Source organism: Triturus cristatus, chromosome 7 (genome assembly GCF_964204655.1).
Source record: "Triturus cristatus chromosome 7, aTriCri1.1, whole genome shotgun sequence".
NCBI classification, from domain to species: Eukaryota; Metazoa; Chordata; class Amphibia; order Caudata; family Salamandridae; genus Triturus; species Triturus cristatus.
Window position 1 is genome coordinate 1,521,001,380 of NC_140590.1, and position 20,813 is coordinate 1,521,022,192.

The 20,813-nt window shown below is 47.8% G+C and overlaps 1 protein-coding gene across 1 annotated transcript in view; it reads left to right on the top strand.

Annotated features, from left to right (window-relative positions):
* The window catches only part of SPO11 (SPO11 initiator of meiotic double strand breaks), an 898,758-nt gene that overhangs the window by 343,943 nt on the left and 534,002 nt on the right, over window positions 1-20,813 (top strand). The window contains exon 7 of the mRNA XM_085614575.1: window positions 12,202-12,288. Within this exon, the coding sequence (XP_085470701.1) occupies window positions 12,202-12,288 (87 nt within the window). The remainder of the gene's footprint in view (window positions 1-12,201; window positions 12,289-20,813) is intronic.

Sequence of the window (20,813 nt, forward strand, 5' to 3'; positions counted from 1 at the left end):
TTGTAGGAAGGTGGATATCTGACTATGGTTACCCCCAAATTTTTGCCTAGTGTCTAGCTGGTTTTTCGACTTAGTTGGCCTGAGATCCTGCCATTCAGGACCTCAGCCCATCGGCTCTCTCTTTAAAATGGACTCCATGTACCCTAGGTACATACCCAATTGGTTGGATCACCCTGTCAGCCCCTGTACCAGTGTACACTAGGTACCCAGGGCATTGGTGTACCCAAGGCCTGCCAAGGGCTGAAGCATGTATTATGCCACCCCAGGCTTGGCCTAACAATTTGACACAACTGGCTGATCACTCAGCTGGGGTAAGTTGGTGTAATCACCTCTTACTTAGGTGTAGTATACCTATACCTAACCTTAAATGGGACACCTGGTAACCTATAAGTCACTCCTATGGCAGGCCTTAACAATCCTGAAGGCAGAGTGCTGGGTTCCATGTGAGATGGTGCTCTGGCATGAGCTGAGCCTGTCTGCAGTGGTCGGAACAACTTCCTTCTACTGTTTCCAGATATCGTCATACCATATACTCTTAAGTGCATTATGAACCTCGCGGTTAAATGCTATCTTTGGTTTGGCTTTATCAAAACATGTCGAGTAAGGTGTCATACGAATTGGAATACTAACCCCTCGCCAATTCTGGCGACGGGGTTAGCATTCCACCCTTCTAGAGGGACACGACATGTACAGTGCCTGAAACCCGGGTAAAATCAGACATAGCCTCAGCTCCACAAAATGGATGCTGCCACCACAGACACAAGTCTGCCCTCCTGCTGCTGGGAGTCCTTCCAGCTTGGGAGGTGTGGACAAAGGGTTTCCTGCCAGGGGAGGTGCGTGCACCACCCCAGACAGGATTTTGTGTATTGGTCAGGTAGGGCTTGAAAGAAACCAGACATGCCTGTGGCTCACAAGGAGCCTCGGTGCATATGCCAGTTCAAACCGGTCCTGGGGCACACCAGTCCCGGGCCTGGGGCGAGCTGGACAAAGGATTGGGGGTGTAACCACCCCCCTTCCTGGTCCCACCCATAGGGAGGGACCTAGCAGGTAGTCCGGCCCCTAGAACCTGAATAAAGGTAGGAGCTGTGTCCTAAGACTTCAGACATCCTGGAATCAACTTAAAAACTAAGAAGAAGACGGGAACTTCGACGCTCTGCTGCACAGAGGACTGAAGCCAATCTCCCCTGTGGTCAGGGAGTGACCACCTTGCTAACGCAAGCACCATCCAGCGAATCAACGTCTGCTTTGCCGCCGCCTCCCGCCGGAGCCCGAGCCCAGAGACTGACAAGACCTGGACCTCCAGACCTCTCACCGCCCGATCCACAGTCCCTGCAAAGAGGAGACCCGTGGAGGCACCGAGACACGTGGAGCCAGCCATCTTGAAACGACCACGACAAGCTGACCAGTGCAACAACCGAGGCTCCCTCCAAGTTGTGCTTTGGGTCCTGAGAAGCCCAACCCTCGAGCAGCATCTGCACCAAAGGTGAGCCCTCCAGCATCTCCACGATCTGCGTGGGGCCCTTCTGCATTTTGCCACTCGACGCGCCTAACCGGTTGCTGGCCCGCTGGCTAGTGGCCATCTTGGCGACGAAATCTACGACAAACACCGCTGGTCTGGTTGCTCCAGACTGGCCCTTGCTCCCCTCCAAAGGAGCAGTTCCTCTGACCTTGCTGGTCAGAACCAACAGCTGATTTCCGAATCCTCCTGCAATTGCTTTTGCCAAGGCTTGTTTGCTTCGATCAAGTCGCCGACACCGCCGACAGCGAGAGCCTGCGTGGGACAGCTCGTGAGCCGACTCCTGGACGTCGTCGACCTTCAGGGACCACGTGGCTGCGGAGACAAGCTACCCCTCATCACCTGTTTGCACCCGACATCGCCTGGTACCCACCTGGTGCCACGCTGGTCACTGGCTAGTGACTGTGAACACTGTCCCCTCTGCTTACAGGTCTTCAACATCTCCGATCCACTCTTGGGTCCACTGCATCTCTCCCGGACCGACCGCCTGCAGCATCTTTGTCCCAGGCTCAACGGAACAGATAGAAGAAACCCGACGCACTTTGAGGCCTATGCACCCGCTTCCTGTGGGTGAGGTAAAGCTGGTACTCCGGTGCCCATGTGTAGTAATACATCTCTAGTGCCTGTGTTCCAAATCTTAAGTTCCTAGGTCATCCGGAAGATTCCTTTTGCAGTAACTTTGTACTTTTTACGCACCCATTGAAACCTATGGGAGCACGCGTGTGACTAGTTGCTCTGCACACGCCCCCCGTGGACCTCCTGGTCACTAACTGACGTTAGCTCCTTGTAGGCCCAGCGATTCTAGAGGCCCTAGGCCTTTTCCCTTTTCTGTTCGTGGTACTTATACCACTATTTTAGTATATGGTTTGAGTGGCCACCAGGGCCTATCCATATAACGTGCAACTTCTGTGTATTCTGTGATAATCTTGTTTGACGATTTGTGCTCCTGTGCTCATAAAGAGACTAGGGGTTACTTTGATAAATAAATACATATATATTTTGAATATATATCTGTGTGGTGTCCTTTCATTGGTATAAAAGGGGGTTACTATTGGTAAAACAGCTTGCTTAACACGCATCACGAGTTTAGCCTCAAAGACTGCTTAGCCTACGCTACCACTAGGGCAGCTAGTCCAAAAAGGTTGACTTACAACCACACCATAAGGGTTGCTTGGCATGGTACAAGGTGATCACTTTAACTAGTGAGCAGCATATACCAGGCCAACTTCTCACATTGGTGAGCAGCGGTTGGATTTGAGCTTGCTGTGTTTTACCATTGTAATCTCTTGGTTACCAATTGAAAGATCACATAGGTACCTGTAGGTACATATAAAACAAGATTAGATATACTTAAGTTCTACTGAACTTAGTTGTTGTAGAGCAAAGGGAGTAGCACACCCTGACTACAACTACTAGATAGGTTTAGTAGGTAAACCCAAGTGTAGGTAGATTGCAACACATCCACCCACACTTAAGAGCAATGGCCGGGGCAGAGGGGTCCACTGTACCCATCTCTGTTGAGAGTGACCCCCAGAGGGCACCATCCAGCTTTGCTACCCTTAATCAGAATGAGCTCAGGCATTTGGCAACTCTTAGAGGCCTTAAACAGCCCAAGAACCCAAACTCTGCTGAGCTCAGAGAGCTCTTGCAGAATGATGAGAATCAGAGAGCACTCAAGAAAGCTTCCCAGTTAGCCCCCTTAGGGACAGGAACAGGAGGCCCCCCTTCTGAAGATGCCACTGAAGTACCCCTTCCCAATAGTCACCCCTTAGATGGGATGCCTACCACAGAGGATGAGAGTGAAAAGGATACTGACAGTAGTGAGGATGAAGGGAGAACTAGCCCAGTGCCAAGTATTATACTTGGCCCAGCTAAACCAAGGCTATTGGGGACTGACAGTGGGTTCAACCCACTGGATCTCCCCAGTGGACTTAACACAGGGCTTGGAAGGCAAAGGAATCGCTCAGGTGACTCCAATGCTTCCCATGGCTCTAGAGGCTCTCAAGGTCACTCCAGGAGAAGGATGACCACCCCTCAGAGGAGGGAACATGAGGCCAGAATGCAGGAAGCCCAGCTGAGGATCAGGAAGCAGGAGCTAGAAGTAGCCCTGATGGAAGAAAAACTGAGCAAGGCTAGGCAGCATAGAGAGAGTGGGTCTATACCCACTGGTGGCAGCAATGTCCCTAGGGACAAAGATAGGGTCTTTGACAATAGGAACCTGTCCAAGATTGTGCCCCCCTACAAAAGTGGGGATGACATCCACAAATGGATGACTGCTCTTGAGAGAGCCTGCAAAGTGCAGCAGGTTCCTGAAGACCAGTGGGCAGCAATCTTATGGCTCTCCTTTGAGGGGAGAGGCAGAGATAGACTCCTCACTGTTAGAGAAGAGGATGTCAGAAATTACAGAGTCCTGAAGAGTGTCCTAGTTGATGGGTTAGGCTTAACCACTGAACAGTACAGGTTAATGTTCAGAGACACCCAGAAGACACAGACTCAGGACTGGTCTGAATATGTGGAATGTGCCACTAAGGCTTTGGAGGGTTGGTTGCTGGGAAGTAAGGTGTCTGATTATACAGGATTGTACAATTTGATGATGAGAGAGCAGATTTTAAGTAATTGTCAAAACCAGCTTCTCCATCAACACCTGGTAGACTCAGATTTGACCTCTCCCCAAGAATTGGGAAAGAGGGCAGATAAATGGGTCAGGACCAGGATCAGGCCTAAAAACCAGGGTGGTGACCAAAAGAAAGATACCACCAAGCCTCAAGAGAAGGGTGGGGATAAAGAAAAAGAGAAACCTTCCTCAGGGCCCCAAAACTCCACACAGGGTGGTGGGTCCCAAGCTCCCTCCTCTACCACAGCTAAAAAGCCCTACTGCCATGAGTGTAAAACTCCTGGGCATTGGAAAACTGACAGCGGTTGCCCAAGGGCTAAAAACAAAACTGTTCCTCCAATTACTCCTGTCACACCACCTATTACTGTCAGCAGTAATCCCCCAGGTGGTGGGAGTGCCCCCAGAAATCTGGGTGGGTTTACTTGGGGAACACAGGGGGACCCTGGCTTAGCCAATTCCCCTACAGCAACCACTCTTGTCTGTGATGGTGGCATGGGGTTTGCCAACTTCACTGCCTGTCCCAACACTTTGGGTAGGTACAGACAGGAGCCCTACATCAATGGTACAAAAGCTGAGGCCTACAGAGACACTGGGGCTAGCATCACAATGGTGGCCCATTGGCTAGTTCCCTCTGAGCAGCTTTTGCCCGGTTTCTCCTACCAGGTGACTAACATTGATGGCAAACAGAACAGTCATCCCATGGCAGAGGTATGTCTCAGCTGGGGAGGGGTCACTGGCCCTAAAAGGGTAGCAGTGTCCCCAACCTTGCCTGTAGACTGCTTACTGGGGAATGACTTAGAACTCTCAGCTTGGGCTGGAGTTGAACAAGACACCCATTCTAAAATGGTAGGCCTGTCACAAAAGGGTAGGGGGGTTGTGCCATTCACAACCCCTGTCCAAATAGATTTCCTCCCTGAAAAGGTTGGAAGGGCATTGGTAGCCACAGCCCAGGCACAGACAGACTTCCCTGTAGAGACTGGCAGAGCTGTGACAGTCACAGCTCAAACACAAACTGAGTGCCACCCTGAAAAGGTTGGCAAGGCTGTAATGGTCTCAGCCTATACTCAGACTGACATAGGTGTAGTGAAGCCTGAAACAATGGATCACTCCACACAAACTGAGAGTAGTGGGGAGGAAGAAAAGTCTCCCTCTCCCCAGACATTAGGAAAAGGTCAGCCTCCTCAGGGATCTGACCTCACCCCTTGTGAAGGAACTGCCCCAGAGGTAGCCAGGCCTGGCCTGGCAGAGCCTCTGATATCAGTGGCCCCTTCCAAGGTGGGACCCAGTCTGGTGCAGGTAGCCTGCCTCTCTCTACCCTGCCTCAGTCAGCCCAGGGCTGCAGAGGTCAGGGAGGCCAGTGGACCCCCAGAGGGCCCCTGTCCACAAGAACCCCCCCATCAAAAGAATGAGGATTGCCTGGCTAGTAGCCCTAGTCAGGTGATGGGTAAAAACATTCCTGAGGGATCTCCTTTACAGGTAGTTAGGGACCTCCCCCAGAGGGATTCTGTTGGGCACAGGCAAACCTGGGACCTTAGGGCCCCAAACCTGACCTGTCCCTCCAGTAAGCCCACAAAAGGGACCCAGCCTCCAGCTTTAGGTAGCCAGAGGCTGACCCTGAGAGCACAGTGCAACTCAGTTAAGGAAAGAAAGGCATCCATGGTGAAGGATGATTGGAGGAAGCTGAGGTCTCACTTTGAGGACACTCACTTCAGTACTCCATCTCAACACCAGCCTTTTACTTTGCCAAGACACACCAAAGGTAGAGATTCCCTATGGTGGAGACCCTCTGATACCCTTAGGGTGAGGGATTGCTTAGTGGACCATGAGACAGGGGGTAACCATGCCAGTGCTGGTTCCTCCTTATATGGCCACTTGGGCAATATAGGCTTACCTGGTCAAGGTCAGCCTTATCTCCCTTCGTTTGGGGGGGGGTTGTGTAGGAAGGTGGATATCTGACTATGGTTACCCCCAAATTTTTGCCTAGTGTCTAGCTGGTTTTTCGACTTAGTTGGCCTGAGATCCTGCCATTCAGGACCTCAGCCCATCGGCTCTCTCTTTAAAATGGACTCCATGTACCCTAGGTACATACCCAATTGGTTGGATCACCCTGTCAGCCCCTGTACCAGTGTACACTAGGTACCCAGGGCATTGGTGTACCCAAGGCCTGCCAAGGGCTGAAGCATGTATTATGCCACCCCAGGCTTGGCCTAACAATTTGACACAACTGGCTGATCACTCAGCTGGGGTAAGTTGGTGTAATCACCTCTTACTTAGGTGTAGTATACCTATACCTAACCTTAAATGGGACACCTGGTAACCTATAAGTCACTCCTATGGCAGGCCTTAACAATCCTGAAGGCAGAGTGCTGGGTTCCATGTGAGATGGTGCTCTGGCATGAGCTGAGCCTGTCTGCAGTGGTCGGAACAACTTCCTTCTACTGTTTCCAGATATCGTCATACCATATACTCTTAAGTGCATTATGAACCTCGCGGTTAAATGCTATCTTTGGTTTGGCTTTATCAAAACATGTCGAGTAAGGTGTCATACGAATTGGAATACTAACCCCTCGCCAATTCTGGCGACGGGGTTAGCATTCCACCCTTCTAGAGGGACACGACATGTACAGTGCCTGAAACCCGGGTAAAATCAGACATAGCCTCAGCTCCACAAAATGGATGCTGCCACCACAGACACAAGTCTGCCCTCCTGCTGCTGGGAGTCCTTCCAGCTTGGGAGGTGTGGACAAAGGGTTTCCTGCCAGGGGAGGTGCGTGCACCACCCCAGACAGGATTTTGTGTATTGGTCAGGTAGGGCTTGAAAGAAACCAGACATGCCTGTGGCTCACAAGGAGCCTCGGTGCATATGCCAGTTCAAACCGGTCCTGGGGCACACCAGTCCCGGGCCTGGGGCGAGCTGGACAAAGGATTGGGGGTGTAACCACCCCCCTTCCTGGTCCCACCCATAGGGAGGGACCTAGCAGGTAGTCCGGCCCCTAGAATCCGAATAAAGGTAGGAGCTGTGTCCTAAGACTTCAGACATCCTGGAATCAACTTAAAAACTAAGAAGAAGACGGGAACTTCGACGCTCTGCTGCACAGAGGACTGAAGCCAATCTCCCCTGTGGTCAGGGAGTGACCACCTTGCTAACGCAAGCACCATCCAGCGAATCAACGTCTGCTTTGCCGCCGCCTCCCGCCGGAGCCCGAGCCCAGAGACTGACAAGACCTGGACCTCCAGACCTCTCACCGCCCGATCCACAGTCCCTGCAAAGAGGAGACCCGTGGAGGCACCGAGACACGTGGAGCCAGCCATCTTGAAACGACCACGACAAGCTGACCAGTGCAACAACCGAGGCTCCCTCCAAGTTGTGCTTTGGGTCCTGAGAAGCCCAACCCTCGAGCAGCATCTGCACCAAAGGTGAGCCCTCCAGCATCTCCACGATCTGCGTGGGGCCCTTCTGCATTTTGCCACTCGACGCGCCTAACCGGTTGCTGGCCCGCTGGCTAGTGGCCATCTTGGCGACGAAATCTACGACAAACACCGCTGGTCTGGTTGCTCCAGACTGGCCCTTGCTCCCCTCCAAAGGAGCAGTTCCTCTGACCTTGCTGGTCAGAACCAACAGCTGATTTCCGAATCCTCCTGCAATTGCTTTTGCCAAGGCTTGTTTGCTTCGATCAAGTCGCCGACACCGCCGACAGCGAGAGCCTGCGTGGGACAGCTCGTGAGCCGACTCCTGGACGTCGTCGACCTTCAGGGACCACGTGGCTGCGGAGACAAGCTACCCCTCATCACCTGTTTGCACCCGACATCGCCTGGTACCCACCTGGTGCCACGCTGGTCACTGGCTAGTGACTGTGAACACTGTCCCCTCTGCTTACAGGTCTTCAACATCTCCGATCCACTCTTGGGTCCACTGCATCTCTCCCGGACCGACCGCCTGCAGCATCTTTGTCCCAGGCTCAACGGAACAGATAGAAGAAACCCGACGCACTTTGAGGCCTATGCACCCGCTTCCTGTGGGTGAGGTAAAGCTGGTACTCCGGTGCCCATGTGTAGTAATACATCTCTAGTGCCTGTGTTCCAAATCTTAAGTTCCTAGGTCATCCGGAAGATTCCTTTTGCAGTAACTTTGTACTTTTTACGCACCCATTGAAACCTATGGGAGCACGCGTGTGACTAGTTGCTCTGCACACGCCCCCCGTGGACCTCCTGGTCACTAACTGACGTTAGCTCCTTGTAGGCCCAGCGATTCTAGAGGCCCTAGGCCTTTTCCCTTTTCTGTTCGTGGTACTTATACCACTATTTTAGTATATGGTTTGAGTGGCCACCAGGGCCTATCCATATAACGTGCAACTTCTGTGTATTCTGTGATAATCTTGTTTGACGATTTGTGCTCCTGTGCTCATAAAGAGACTAGGGGTTACTTTGATAAATAAATACATATATATTTTGAATATATATCTGTGTGGTGTCCTTTCATTGGTATAAAAGGGGGTTACTATTGGTAAAACAGCTTGCTTAACACGCATCACGAGTTTAGCCTCAAAGACTGCTTAGCCTACGCTACCACTAGGGCAGCTAGTCCAAAAAGGTTGACTTACAACCACACCATAAGGGTTGCTTGGCATGGTACAAGGTGATCACTTTAACTAGTGAGCAGCATATACCAGGCCAACTTCTCACAGAGTTGAGTAGGTTACAAAGTTCTGGTGTTATTGAACCAACAGAGTTGAGTTTATGATTGTCTCCTTTAGTGGTAGCTAGAAAGCACAATAGAGATATTCGGGTATGTGTTGACTTGAGGAGTCTTAATAGAGAGATATTGGTTTATTCCCACCCTTTGCAGAAGATTAGGGATTTGTTGGGAATGCTGGGTGAATTTGAGTGGTTTTCGAAAATTGACTTGACACAGCTTTTAATTCTCCTTCTGGCACATTCCAATTCTGTTGCATGCCGTTTGGGCTGACATCGGCTGTGTCAGTTTTCCAACGTACCATGCATCAGCTGTTGGACAACATTTTAAGTAAGCTTCTCCAGATTTTTTCAGATGAAGGAATAGTCGTTTAGAAGGAAAAATGTGACGTCTGGAAGGAGAAGGTTGAGTTTTTGGGTGACATTATTTCAGATGTGGGTATTTACCCGAGACCTGGACTGGTAAAAGCGGCTGTTGATTGTCCACCATCCGTGATCAAAATGTGAGTTATGCTCATTTATTGGGCAATGTGAGTTCTAAGCCAGATTTATTTTGGGGTATGTGTCTAAAATTAAAAGACTTACAAATATGTTAAAGAGGAATGTCCAGTTTGAGTGGGATGACTGTTGTCAGGTCACTTTAAATATGGGTAAAGATTAAATGACAGGGGCAAGACTTTTACAGTCTTATGATCCGGAGTTCCCATGCTCCATTACAGTTGATGCGAGCAAGTGTGGTCTGGGAGCTGTACTCACTCAAGATAAGGGGTGTGAGTATGTCACTATAAGTAATGCATCTAGAGTTCTTCATAAACTAGAGCTCAGTTACTCTATAATTGAGAAAGAATTGTTGGCCTGCTATTGGGCCATAGAACAATTTAGGTCATATGTACGGAGTAGGAGATTTTGCCTCCAAACAGATCATATGTCTCTGGTGAACAACCTGAGTGGTGAGAGAGTCAAGTATAACATTCCTCGTAAAGCTCATCTTACCGCCAAGCTTTTACAATATAACTTTTTGATTTTACACTTTCCTGGAAAAGATAATGTAACTGCACATATGTTGTCCAGTTTGCCAGTGACTGATCAAGAATTGACAGATCCTGAGGAAGATGTTGAGAGGTGTTTTGTAGCTGCAATGGATATGCCTGAGTATGAGGCATCTTCAGAAAGGGAGTGGAAACAAGCAAGTAAAGTGGATGCTGTGTTGAATAAGGTCCAGGATTATATTATTAATGGATATCCAAAGGAGAGGTGTATACTCCCAGAGATTCAACCTTACTGCAAAATTGCTGAGAAACTCTCCATTGAGGGTGGTGTTGTGTTGGGAGGTGACAAGTGTGTTCTCCCAGTGGCATTGCATCAAACGTCGGTTAAAATATCTCATGTGGAGCATTTGGGGGCAACAATGACAAAAAAAGAGCCAAAGCTTACTGTTGGTGGCCTTCGATGGAAAAGGATATTAAATTTGAAGTCAAAGAATGTGTTGTGAGCAGTAAAAGGCCTTAAAGTGGTGTTGCCACCTTTGCAGCCTCTTCAATATCCTGACAGACCATGGGATAAATTGGGATTTGACATGGTTGGTCCATTCAGTTTTCTGTCTCATAATTTGCATTTTCGTTCGTCGTAATAGATTATTACAGAAAATGGCCATAAATATGTTTTCCACACCTTCTGCAAATAATGCTGTGTTGTTGCTGAAGGATGTCTTTCTACACAACGGTTTCTTGAACATCTTATCTCTGACAATGGAGTATAATTCATAAATGCTTGAATGGAAGACATTTTGAAAGTTTCAGGGTCATACATTTGAAAAGTTCTCTTTATCATCCGCAGACCAATAAGCTGGTAGAGAGGATGAACAGGGTTGTGGGTTATGGGTTATTGCATTGAGTGGGCCAGAAACAACAACTAAAATGTGGAAGAAGCTTTCAAGTCTATGTTGTGGTTTTACCGTGCGACACCCTACTCTGTCACACAGCAGTCCCCATTCAGTTTATTAAGGGGACATCCTCCTGTCTCTGTGCTGTATACATCTTAGTTTCTTGGGTCTATTAAGCACAAAGTGATTAAAATTGATGATCAGAATACCTTATGTCAAAGAGTGTTGGAGAACCAAAACCTGGTTTTGTAAAGAAAGGAGATGCCAAATATAGTGCTCCAGTTAAGATTGAAGGGAAGTGCTATACTTGTGGAAGGGTGACATGGTGGGATGTTGGTAAGATTGTCAAAAGTACCAGGGTGAAATGTTCTCAGAGGCTGAGCTCAAACAGAGGAAAATATTGGTCAAGATGATGGTTCTTAGGGGCGATGACACAGTCAAGGATTCTTTCAAGGGTCTTCTTGAAATAACAGGGTGGAGTTAAGGAGATAGACCTGCAAAAGATTTGTGCCTATGAGATTGAGATCGGTTTATGATGCATGATTTTATAGTTACTGTGTTACTTGAAGGTTTGTTTGTGATACTAGTATGTGATAGAGATGTATAATTGTATCATTGTGTTTCTACTGTGTTTTGCTGTTTAGTTTATTTATTATAGTTATTTATATATATTTTTAGTGTTTAGTTATTTTGTATTCTTCTGTTAGTTTGCTTATTTTGTTTACTGTAAAAAAAAAAAGATAATATGTTATGGTTCATGGCATGGAATGTTGTGCCATGACATCATTGCTGGCCCTCGAAAGGCTGCGCTCCAATAATGACAGTTGGAACAGCCCTGGAGTAGTTTGCACAGTGGTGGCTTCTGTAATGACTACGCAGTCAGAATAATCCTGGTTTTATCTCACTAACCTGGAAAGCGTGATCTCTATACATTGTCCTAACAAAAAATATCTGGGTGGACCTACAAAATATGAGATCTTACAAAAATACCAATTTACCTAAAATTTGAGTAGTCCATCATATTTTGATATTGCATCAGTGATTCAAGGATTAACCAGTGGAAACATAATTTTTGCTGGTCGTTAATGCATATCTGTTAATAGAACAATGTATTACAGATCATTAAATGGAGATGAGTGGTATTACTGGTCCTTCTCCATGTATTACAGCTTTGCTTCCCATTAAATTGCCAAAGATGTTTGTATTTTTGCAAAGCAGACAAAATATATGGCGACCCTATTACGGGAAAATGGGTTTTGCTCTGCCCAGTAGCCAACAACATTTAATCATGGAGCAGATTGAATGGGCGCTGCCTGTTGAGGGAGTTTCCTGAAGAACAGACGAGTACGTGTAAATCTGAACTGAATTAAAAGTCTAATACAGTCAGAAGAAGTATGTTATTGACTAATATACAAAACACTTATCTCAAATACTTCGCCCAGCTTTCCATATACACTTTGTTTTCTTCATCACTGCAACTTTTATTTTTTCCACCAGCTGTCTACCTCCAAAGGTTGCATTGCGGGAGATTTATGTTATTCCGAGGAAGATGGTACTAAAGTAAATTGTAGCTGTTATTCAACGGTAAGCTGTTTTAATAATGTAATCCTTCTCGTACATTGTGTAGAATTGTGTTCCCTATTGAGATGAGAAGCTGAGTGCACTAATACATTGTGTTCCACAAGCCAGCATTTAACTTTTTAGAACGCTTCAACATTTTACAGTCACTGAAAGAAATTAAAAGGGACACGTGTATTTAAAACAGTTGATATGCTGTATCTTACTCTCAATGTTTACATTCCTGGCAGTGCCCATAAACCTGTTTACCTTGCATCCTGTCACTTGACCTATAGTATACTCTCGGCAATAAGAGTCTGCCGAAATCCTGCTGTGTTAGAGTGTTTATTAACTCTTGAGTTGGTTTACGTAGTAGGTCACCACGGTCTGGGAGACGTAAGTGTAGCATTAGTGCTACCAGATGCATGCCTAGTGGCAGTGCTGGTGGTACTTCAGCATGGTCGTCCGAGTTCAATAACAAGATTAACAAGCATTGGCATAGCCAATAGGTCTCGCCTTTGGGACCTTTTAAGTGTCTTGCTAGAGCTATGGGGGTGGGGGGGGGTGGGGGGGGGGGTTGGTAAACAAGGCACCACGGACTGAACGTAAATCAAACAGCTGCCGGCGTTGGCAGCCCCGGGTGCTGTGTGCTCCAGATTTGGAACTACAAAGGAAGGTCCTGCTGCTGTGCTCTGAAAGGACCATTTGGCAGTTACACAGCCTCCTCCACACGCAAACACACAGAGGCAGACAGACACACATGCAGAGAGGCAGCCGCACACGCTCGCAAACCACACACTCATTCACAATCTCACTGACACACGCAGATACACAGGCAGACAGAATTACAGACACGCAGAGAACTAAATTGGCTAACTTAAAGAAGTCTGGTGCTGCATCATAATGAAATAACTAACAGGGTTCCTAAATATGCAACTCTAGAATTGCGACTCCAAGAAACAGTTCAGGGTTATTAAAACAATCATCAAATCACATTATAATAGAAGTGAAAAAGATCCCAAAGAAAAGAATCGAAAAGGGAATAGCAGGGATTATGCCCAGTAGCGTGCTCAAAGGAAAGTCAACTCAATGAAAAGAAATAGACAAGGAGCTCCTTTTAAGGTAAACACCAGCACTCACGTCGGGACAGAAGTGCAACTATAGCCAAACTAAGGGGGAGGGGGGGGGGGGTGTAGGGAGAGGGATTCTTCCAGCAATAGGCAGAGTGGAGATGCAGGGTCTCTAAGAAGGGGCGAAAAACACAACAGCTTCTCATTTACAAGCAAATGGTCTTTTAAAGACCTGTGAAGTACTCGGATGCGGCTGTGTGTGTGCCCCGGAAGCTGTCTCAGCCTGGGCTGCCACACACGGGGGGAGGATGGTGGGGGGAGATCAGCTGAGGCTGAAAACAAAGCAACAACTTCACGGCTAAAGGAAATCAGGCGGAAAATTAAAAAAAACACACGATCTGTGTTTTCGTCTCTTATTTTAAATGTGTTATTTCTTTTAGTCGCTGTGATGCCCATTTAACTAATAGAGTATACAAATTATATGTACACCAAATGCCCCGAACACCACATTTGTGGCTTTTTTGTGTGTTTATGTGAACAATTTCTAAAAATAACATGAAAGAAACAAAGATCATGTCTGTGGTATGCTTTTTTGATCGTCCATAAACGGAAAAAAAATATAATTGTGGTGACACTCCTGAGAAACACAGTGTGAACCCGGCTTCCCTGCCATTTTCAGACTCAAACATTTCTTTAAAACACATATGGTACAGGATGAAAGGCTGTCTGCGCGGTAGATCTGCTTTGTGATTGGCTGAAATTATGGTGGATGTCACGTTTTAGGGCAGGATGATATGGCTCTGCACATCCGTGAAACCTCAGCCATTACCCCTGGTGAAACCGGGAAGGTAGCAAACTGTGTAGCCTCTGCAGCAACCGTGATGATTCATCTGCAGCGCCGCCTGAGTAAATCTGAGGCGCGCGCGCAGACTGGGTTTGATGACGATCACACTGTTCTCCCGTATCTAGGGCACGCCGTGCCTTACATTTGTTACAAAAACAAGCCCGGCCGTGGTGTGCGAGAGCTCGCGCGCTTGTGTGAGGGAGCAGCCCATCTGTTTTCAATTATCGCGCACGCGGCTGGGCACGATAATTGGAAACAGATGTCGCCCGTGCGGGTAACCGCACTGGTTTGGCCGTGGGCGGAGCAAAGGCGGGGAGATGCACCCGCCTTTTCCAAATTGCGTGCTGTCTTTTTTGAAAGACAGCACGCAGAGCTCAATTAAAATAAGCAAAAAAAGCTCGACCCAATGATGCTCCACAGAAAAATGGAACACTCATAGAGCAAATGAGAACCAGTTTGAAAGCCTTGAAAAAGAATATTATATTAAGTGATTAAATCCCTTGCAAACCAGGAGAGTTCTAACTGAAGCTAGAAAATTGCATAATCCATGAGGTGAAAAGGAACCGTATGGGCAGTGGTAGACTAGAAAATGGAAAAGAGCCCACATTTAAAAAAGAGAGTTCATGCAGGATATTATTAAAAACGCTTAGTTCAGGGTTGTCAGATGGAGGACAGGGGTGCATTATTCCTTTGGTCCTACTCTTTTTCAGGGACACATGCTGCAAAATTAATATTTCAGATTTTGGAGAAAGCCTGTCCTGTTTATCAAAGATGATGAAGATAATTAGTGCTATACCACTAAATGGTGACAGAGGCTAGAGCTTCTATGGTGCTTCTTTCCCTGGAGAATATATATATATGTTTTTTTTTTTTTTTTTTTAAGATGCTCACAGTAGGTAAGGCCTTAAAGGCGCATAAAATAACTTCTGGCATGCAAGGTGGCCCAATGTGACCTCACAGAGTAAATGAAAACATCTCTTAACAAGGAGAACACTTAGATCTCATAAATGGCACGAAAATAAAGGACTGCGCGGAACACCTTCAACGACTTAAATAGATATATTGGTCACCACTCAGTGAGTGATAGTCCATTTCACACTCTGCTCTTTGCTAAAATAAGCATTATTACTAGATTACTTTGAACAGGCTCTGTTTTCCAAGATGTAGTTTACAATGAAGCTCACGGAAGGACAAAGGCAAACAACATCTCGTAACAAGGAGAACACTTAGATCTTATAAATGGCAAGAAAAGAAGGACTGCGCGGAACACCTTCAACGACTTAAATAGAAATATTGGCCACCACTCGGTGAGCGATAGTTCATTTCACACTCTGCTCTTTGCTAACATAAGCAGTATTACTAGATTACTTTGAACAGGCTCTGTTTTACAAGATGTAGTTTACAATGAAGCTCACGGAAGGACAAAAGCAAACATTAGTGGCCTGATGGAGTTCTGCCAAGGAGAATCATGCCATAGGAGGTGGGTAACTAGCTGCTTCAATGAAGTGTTTCACAGAGTGGCCATGTACACTCCATAATGTGATAATTGGTTGCCACAGCAATTGTTCTATATTTCCATAAGCTTTTAGGAGTGACAAAGCGCAGGTCACATTCCCAGTCTGAATGACGAGCTCCAGCACCCGTTGAGGTTGTAATAAAATGCGTGCTTGTTGTTAGCTTTGACGGTCCCGAGAGCAGGACTCTATTTGGGTCTCATTTCAGGTGAGGTTCTGCCATTTGCAAGCCTAACGTTTTCTACGTCACTGCCTGTGCCATGTATGCTGCCTCACAGACTGTCCGTCCCAGTGCTGGGCAGTTAGGTTGGCAGTAGCAAGGTGGGAGGTAAGGTGAATGGAACTGTATGGGCCAAGTTAAAATGAGTCAGTTCTTCAGGAAAGCCCCATTTGTTTGGATATTTTATGTTTTTATGATCTCATGGACCAAACCAGGCGACTGCCAAAGGCACTGTGGCTTAAGGATATAACACGTCTTACTGCGCTCACATTCCCAGGTTTCATTCCAGTGCCCTGCATTGAGTTCACGTTCTATACACCATAATAATTTGTATATACAAAGATCTTCCTAATCGATAATCTTACACGCCGTCGCAGTCAGGAAGTGGCACCTCCCTTCCCAGGTATGTATGCTCCATTAAAACATAGCTCGCAAGGCTGCATTCCTGCAGGCGGAAGCTGCAGGACAAAGGGGGCAGCGTGGGAAAGAGCTACAATGGACCAACGTGATGGAAGGGAAGACTCTGAGGCGTGAAGAGAACGGGTTTGGAGGTGATGAAAGGTAATGATACGGGGATTTGAGAGCGCACCAACAAGAATGCAGGTGCAGAATCTGAAACATTGGACAAAGGGTCGTGTACGGTACTGATGAGTGCGCTGAAAGGATCCCTGGGTGACAGCCTAGGGTACCAGGGCAAGAGGATCGTCTTCTCAAGGTCACGTGGTCCGCCTCAGCATGCATGCCCAAGGGAGCGTGCTCCGTTGTCCGAGTTCAGAACTGAAGCCTCCTTTGGAACTTCCGCCTGTTCTCAGCACATGGAAAGACCACCCAGTCACCTAAAGCAGTCTAAAGTCATGGAGACTTGTAAATACCTAGAGACAGATATCAGTTTGTACTGCCTGCTGGATACGGATCTCACTTTCAAAGGCGAACCGTGCTGAAATTATTGTTCTACATCAACAGTGCGTCTGGGCATGTGATCAATTAATCTATAACTTAAGAAAATAGAGAAAAGCTTATGGGGTTTTAACGCTTCTAAAGCTCGCGCGATGTCACTGCCAAGGTAAACAGAGTCAGAATGTCCCTGAAAGCACTGTGAGGAGGGAAACAACTTGATGCAGAGCTTCCCAGCGGAATGCCGCACATTCCACGTGCACCAACAGTAAAAGCAGATCGATGATTACAAAACCCCGGGAGCCTGACAGGAGGTGCCCGGCTCAGGGACAGACTCCGATGCAACTTACTAACTACTGAAGACTTACTAACATGGCATAGCCTACATGAGAACCGATGCGCCGGCGAATGGATTATACAACAGCACTATTTACAGGATCACTGTCTGGTGCTCAAGTAAAGAGCTCTGATACATTCGAGTCAAGTTGGCACTATATAAAACTCCAAAGAAAGAGCTGTAAGAGATGTTTAACACGCTCCAGATATTTGGAACCGTTTGTTTCTGGCTCATGTACAAGCCCCAATCTGCTGCAGTCTATTCACTGAAGCCTTTACTAACATGGTTAGAGCACTCCGTGGATAGCGACTGTAAAAACAAAAGATACGGCTGGGCACAGGCGTGTAGTGTTGTGCGCGCTCACACACACAGCGTTTCCCTTGCGAGAGCGAGCAGGGGCACCCGATAATTACAAACATATGTCTCCAAAGCTCGCTCCCGCAAGGGAATCGCCAAGCGTGCACGCGTTGCCATTGAAAGCAATGCAACGCGTGCACGTTTTTTCCCCAAAAAGCGAATCAATTCCAAGAGGTCTCTTTCTATGCAGCGCTGCGTAGGCGAGATCTAAAAATTAGCAATCCTTGTGTGACCATGCATAAACCCTGGATAGTAAAGCTTATAAAACACTAATAACACACATTTGTTCAGTTTTTCATGGGGAAATATTAGCCGTCTATTGGATTACAGATTTCTTAAAGTTTAAGAGAGGAGCTCATTTAGAACAGTGAGGTAAAACCCAAATTCACAGCATGTTTTAGCTAAGTCCTCATTCACATGGCGGACGCAAAGCAAGAAAGCAGGAAATGGGACTAGGACCTGGGTAGCCAGGCACCGGCCTTGTACCAATGTCTTAGGTACCATGCGTTCACCAGAAACAGTTGTATTGGCATGGAATACAACCATGATTCTGCCCAGTGCATGTCTCTCTGTCTCATCACCTATGGGTTAGTTTCCTGCTGTATTTGATTCACTCTTCATAGGTAAATACAATTATGATTCTTAACCCCTTCGATGCTCATGACGGAACGGTTCCGTCATGAGCATCGGTTGAGCTGTGCTCATGACGGAACCGCTCCGTCATGAGCACAGCCCCTGGGGGAAGCGCTGGCGCTCCCCCCCTGGGGCATCGATCGTGCCCCCACAGATGGGGATGGCAGCGGAAGAGTTTCCGCTGCCACCCCCGAGCCCCCCCACGCTTCCTGGTGACGTCAGCGCGCACAGCGCGCGCTGGCGTCATCAGGAAGCGTTGGACGCGCTGGAATTCATTTCTTCCAGCGCGTCCAACGAGGAAGGTAGGTGTTTTGCTGCGGTGTGGCGGGGGGGGGCGGAATTCCAGGGCCTTGAGGCATCGGGGGAGAGGAAAGAGTATTTCCTCTCCCCTGATGTCTCAATGCTGGGCATTCCTGTTCCACGATCGCGCACAGCGTCGCGATCGTGGGACAGGAATGCCCCCACTAGACCCCAGGGATGTTGTTTTCGGCCATTTGGGAAGCGACCCCTTGGGCAAGGGTCGCTTCCCTGGGGGACAATATTTTGACAGACTTTTCTGCCCCCCCTGGTGCAGATCGGTCCACTTTCGGTCCGTTTCTGCCCCCAGGGGGGGCAGAAAAGCCCACTAGACACCAGGGATGTCGTAATGGTGAATTGGGAAGCGACCCCTTGGGCAAGGGTCGCTTCCCTGGGGGAGAAATTTGGCAAAGACTCTTCTGCCCCCCCTGGGGGCAGATCGGTCCACTTCCGGTCCGTTTCTGCCCCCGGGGGGGCAGAAAAGCCCACTAGACACCAGGGAATTTTGATATATTGATATGGGAAGCGACCCCTTGGGCAAGGGTCGCTTCCCTGGGGGTGAATTTTTGCAAAGACTCTTCTGCCCCCCTGGGGGCAGATCGGTCCACTTCCGGTCCGTTTCTGCCCCCAGGGGGGGCAGAAAAGCCCACTAGACACCATGGATGTCGTAATGATGATATGGGAAGCGACCCCTTGGGCAAGGGTCGCTTCCCTGGGGGAGAATTTTTGCAAAGACTCTTCTGCCCCCCCTGGGGGCAGATCGGTCCACTTCCGGTCCGTTTCTGCCCCCAGGGGGGGCAGAAAAGCCCACTAGACACCAGGGAATTTCGATATATTGATATGGGAAGTGACCCCTTGGGCAAGGGTCGCTTCCCTGGGGCTGAATTTGGGAGAATTTGTGCACAGACTTTTCTGCCCCCCCTGGGGGCAGATCGGTCCACTTCCGGTCCATTTCTGCCAACAGGGGGGGCAAAAAAGCCCACTAGACACCAGGGAATTTCGCAATTTTGTTATGGGAAGCGACCCCTTGGGCAAGGGTCGCTTCCCTTGGGGAATCATTTTTGCACAGACTTTTCTGCCCCCCCTGGGGGCAGATCGCTCCACTTTCGCTCCGTGTCTGGCCCCGGGGGGGGGGGGGGGCAGAAAAGCCCACTGGACACCAGGGAATTAGTGTAAATAAAAATGGAAGTGACCCCTTTGGCAAGTGTCGCTTCCAGGGGGCAATTTTTATAATATGTATTTGGCCCACCCGCCCCGGGACAGAGTAGCCTTTTTTTTCCTGCTGTTTTCTGCCCCACCTGGAACATAACGATTGACCATTTGGGTAGTAACATAGAATGTTGTTATGTTTATTGTTTTTTTTTTGTGAATTGCAATAGTAATGTTTTTTTTTTTTTTACTTTTTTGTTCTAGGTGAAGGCTTTTGCTCTTTTGAGTTTGCCGTGTTTCTGGCGGTTCTGCTGTTTGTGTAGTTTGGTAAGAGACTCTTTTTTGTACAATGTAAATGTGTTTGATTTCTCTGCATGAATTTTTTTTGCAAATGGTGTAATAATAGCAGTATGTTTGTTTTTTGAGTGTCAAAAACTTTTTGCATTGGTGCTCGATGTGTATTTTGTTGTCTTGTGAGTAATGTGTTTTTTTTTTCTTCTTTCTAGTTTGATATCGTTGGTTTTTGCTGTGTCACTGCAGAGTTAGTTTCTGGTGAGTGCAGCTGTCTCTTGTAATTGGATTGTATAGTTTTTGAGTACATTGATCTTTGTGATAAAGGTACACATTTCTTTACTTACTTGGTTTGCACATTGTTGGTTGTTGTTGACTTGTTTGTGCAGTCTTCTATCTTAGTAAGTATAATGGCTAGCCGCAGGATGACTGCTCAGCAGGTTGTTGGTTTGCTGTTTGAGTCTTCCTCTGATATTGGTTCAGAGACTGACTCTGCATCTGAGGGAGAGGAGGCAGGGGACGATTCTGGCAGTGAGTTGTCTCTCCGTATGGAGTCATCGGATGATGAAGATACTCTTAGTGCGGATGAAGTGCCTGTGTTAGAGGAGGAGACTGATGTGCCGCTAGTGCGGCAAGAGGCATCTGGGTTGCAGGCTGGGGCTGCAAGGCTTCCCGTTGGTGTAGTGCGGCAAGAGGCTTCTGGGCTGCAGGCTGGGGCTGCTAGGCTTCCCTTTGAAAGTGATGACCTCTGGGTTGCCCCTGGCATGGTGCAGCCGGCATTGCTAGAGTTTACTGGTGTTCCAGGGTCTAGAGTGAATACTGAAAACTTTTTGCCGGTCAATTTTTTTCAGTTGTTTATGGATGATGTGTTTTTTGCAGAGATTGTTGAGCAGACTAATTTGTATGCCGAACAGTTTTTGAGGGACAACTGTGCCAGTCTTAAGCC